The sequence below is a fragment of the Tachysurus vachellii genome, chromosome 22 (genome assembly GCF_030014155.1).
Source record: "Tachysurus vachellii isolate PV-2020 chromosome 22, HZAU_Pvac_v1, whole genome shotgun sequence".
Lineage (NCBI taxonomy): Eukaryota > Metazoa > Chordata > Actinopteri > Siluriformes > Bagridae > Tachysurus > Tachysurus vachellii.
The window spans coordinates 18,315,485-18,319,523 of record NC_083481.1 but is presented as its reverse complement, the minus strand read 5'-3'; the positions used below and the strand labels follow the sequence as shown (position 1 = coordinate 18,319,523).

The window sequence follows — 4,039 nt, the reverse complement described above, 5'->3', positions numbered from 1 at the left end:
GAAATACAAGGTGCGAGCTGCCTTTAAAATCCCAACATCGAGTGAGTTTCTGTTCACAGCGGAATATAATGTAGTCATAACGACGTGTGTGTGTGTGTGTGTGTGTGTGTGTGTGTGTGTTCAGATCGATGACCAGAGGAGGACCCATAACTATGACGAGTTCATCTGTACCTTTATTTCCATGCTGGCACAAGAAGGTCCACTTTTCTGTTTCTCACACATGATTATTTATAATATATTCTACTGTTTATATTTATTCTGTCTAAAGACGTGTAATTAAATAATTAAATAAAGAGTCGCAGTTGTGTGAAAATTAAAGGGATTAATTAGAATTACACACCAGCAGAGTTCAGTGTGTCTCAGTCCTGCAGTTACACCTGATCCAACTGATTGGAGTCTAATGAACTCTTGTTCTGATGCAGGTGTGTGTGTATCACACACCACACACATCACACATCCATCACACACACCACACATAACACATCCATCACACATCACACACACCACACCACACATCACACACCACACACACCACACCACACACACCACACATCACACATCACACATCACACACCACACACACCACACACCACACACACCACACATCACACATCCATCACACATCACACACAACACACCACACATCACACACAACACACACAACACACCACACACCACACATCACACACCACACATCACACACCACACACCACACATCACACACCACACATCACACATCACACATCCATCACACATCACACATCCATCACACATCACACACAACACACCACACACACCACACATCACACACTGCACATCACATACCACACACCACACACATCACACACCACATACCACACATACACACATCACACACTGCACATCACATAACACACACCACACATCACACACCACACATCACACACCACACACACCACACACATCACACACCACACACATCACACACCACACACATCACACACCACACATCACACACCACACATCACACACCACACATCACACACCACACACTGCACATCACATACCACACACATCACACACCACACACATCACACACCACACACATCACACACCACACACATCACACACCACACACATCACACACCACACACATCACACACCACACATCACACACCACACATCACACACCACACACTGCACATCACATACCACACACCACATCACACACCACACCACACACACCACACATCACATATCACACACCAGACATCACACACCACACATCACACACTGCACACCAACATGGCTCTCAGAAACAGCTGTAATGTTAGGATCCTAAAGAGAAATATTCACATCTCCTGCCTCTTTTTCTCTCTTTCTTTTTTGTCTCTCTCTGTCTCTCTCTCTCTTCCTCTCTCTCTCTCTGTCTCTCTCTCTCTCTCTCTCTCTCTCCCCTCTCTGTCCTTCTTCATCTTCCTCTGATGATATTCCCCCTGATGACTATATCATTCCCTCTCCCTCTCTCTCTCTCTCTCTCTCTCTCTCCCTGTAATTTGTGTGACTCAGGATGGTGGAGATGTTCTGGTGTGTACTAGTGTGTAGTGATGATAGTCATTAGTGTTGAGGTGGGGTCTTTCCCAGCAGAGTGAAGGAGCCACATGATTCACTCTTAACAAATCGTATAATTCCTAATGATGGAACTGAACTGCAATCTGTCTGTCTCACATGATCGCTACCTCTAACCGTGCGTTTGTGTGTGTAGGTATGCTGGCGAGTCTGGTGGAGCAGAACATTTCCGTGCGCAGGCGGCAGGGTGTGAGCATCGGCCGCCTCCACAAACAACGCAAGCCGGACCGAAGAAAGCGATCACGGCCGTACAAAGCCAAGCGGCAGTGAACGCACCCTGGAACACCGGCACCGGTCAATTCTCTGAGAAAAGGTGCTGAAAAACTCTCTAACTTGTAAAGTCAAGACCTAGTGAACAAATCAGTACATCTAGGACCTTTGAACACAGCTTAGCTCAAACGCATCTGTTCAAACCGGCTAGTCTTATTACGTCTGAAGACTAGTGAATGTATACAGACTTGTCAGATAGTGAAATATACTACAACTACTGATCAAGATGAGTATTAATGAACATCCTGTGACGTAGAGCGTGTGTGAGCGAACGAGCCGAGATGTGGTGAATACACACACTTCTACATATACAGACTAGTGCTAGTGAACATACTTGAATTTATTCCCGGTCCTCTGTGAACACATTTGTACATCTCTAGCTGTTGTAAGTGAACACAAGCCAAGATGAGGTGAACACACACACACACACTTATCATCAGTGCTTGTGGACCGATAATGTGGATTATGAAACAGGGACAGTAAAGTTTAGCGCACGTGAACACACCCTGGTTTATAAGGTTTAACACCTCTAAGCAGCCCAAAGTGCTCTAGTGCTAGTGAACACACCTCGGACGGCCGACAGGACGTGTTCATCACTGACTAAAGAAATAATACAAACGGTCGTCCTGGACGTTATGGACCGCTCGGATGTTCTGGATGATTCTTATGTAATTGCTGGACCAATCAGAGCTGTGAACACGAGGAGTTCTTTTTAAAGACCTTTGTGCCGGTCACACATTGAATAATCAGTGTTATGGTGAAAAAATGCTTCAGATTTTGACCAAATTTCCAAAACTATGTATTGTAGCATAATGCTGCTTTAATTGTGCAGACAGAACGTGTTTGAGTGTGTGTGTGTGTGAGTTTGTTTGAGAGTGTGTTTGAGTGTGTGTGTGAGTGAGTGTGTGTGAGTGAGTGAGTGAGCGTGAGTGAGTGTGAGTGAGTGTGAGTGAGTGTGAGTGAGTGTGAGTGAGTGTGAGTGAGTGTGAGTGAGTGAGTGAGTGAGTGAGTGTGTGAGTGAGTGTGAGTGAGTGTGAGTGAGTGTGAGTGAGTGTGAGTGAGTGTGAGTGAGTGAGTGTGAGTGAGTGTGAGTGAGTGAGTGTGAGTGAGTGAGTGTGTGTGAGTGTGTGTGATTTCTTTTCAATTGTTGCCTCCCTGTACATATGCGTGTGTTTCTCTCTCTCTCTCTCTATCTGTGTGTGTGTACGTGTGTGTGTGTACGTGTGTGTGTGTACGTGTGTGTGTACTTGTCCTTTCTACATATCCTCCTAAATAAAATAAACATGTTACACTGTAAACTGTTTGTGTTTACTCTGTGTTGTGTTCTACAGCGCTGCTTACAGCAGGCGTCCAATCAGAGCGAAGCAGGACAGGAATAAACCCACAGCAGTAAATAAATACACATTGTACTGGCTCCTGTTGTCCACGTGACTTTTATAAAGTGTTTATAAAGTCCATGCTTAGGTCTTAATAAGCCTTTTGAAGACCTTTATTTAATCTCCGTGCACTGTTTCAGCATAACGAGAATAACGTCCATTACTGTGATGATCCATCGTTGAATATTGATTTTGTGTATGTCTGTCTATGGGAAAGGGGCGTGGCTTCTCAGCTAACACCTGTACTGTGTCATCAGTCCATCACTTGTACTGTATTATATTACATTCTGTCATACTGTACCGTTTTATATTGAGTTGTTACTTAATGTTTCAAACAAAGTGTCTTTCAGTCCAGAAATAATTCTTCTTTATTTCAGCTTATTTTTATACGAGCTAATGAGAGATCTTGAGCTAAAATCAAGTTCCATTTGGAAACATTTGGAAGAAATTAACATAACATCCACCCTGAGCAATTTATAGCGCCTCTGAGTTCTTCCAAGCTTAAAAAAGATGCAGCCTTGACCTTCTGACTGTGTGTGTGTGTGTGCGTGTGTGTGTGTGTGTGGGCAGTGAGCTGTTCCACTGCATTTAAACGGCACAAACTTCACTACCTATGTGTGTTATGTGATGTGTTGATTTGAAGATTTTCATCTTTAAAAATATCTCCTTCTGCATACATTCATCTAAATTCACTAGGATGAATATGATCAGATGATCTGATGGATTTAGGTTATAAATATTCACATAGGTGCAAGATCTAAAAGAAACCTGGGAGAGTATGACGT

The 4,039-nt window shown here is 43.7% G+C and overlaps 1 protein-coding gene across 3 annotated transcripts in view; it reads left to right on the top strand.

Moving 5' to 3' along the window:
- The window catches only part of bap1 (BRCA1 associated protein-1 (ubiquitin carboxy-terminal hydrolase)), an 8,829-nt gene extending 5,663 nt beyond the window's left edge, over positions 1-3,166 (top strand). Inside the window, exons 16-18 of one of the 3 annotated variants that reach the window (XM_060857665.1) lie at positions 1-10; positions 125-197; positions 1,745-3,166. The exon at positions 1-10 is cut by the window's left edge and continues 83 nt beyond it. In XM_060857665.1, coding sequence (XP_060713648.1) covers positions 1-10; positions 125-197; positions 1,745-1,878 — 217 coding nt within the window. In that variant the 3' untranslated portion in view covers positions 1,879-3,166. The remainder of the gene's footprint in view (positions 11-124; positions 198-1,744) is intronic. The other 2 variants (XM_060857663.1, XM_060857664.1) reach the window with 2 other exon arrangements.
- Positions 3,167-4,039: the final 873 nt, after the last annotated feature.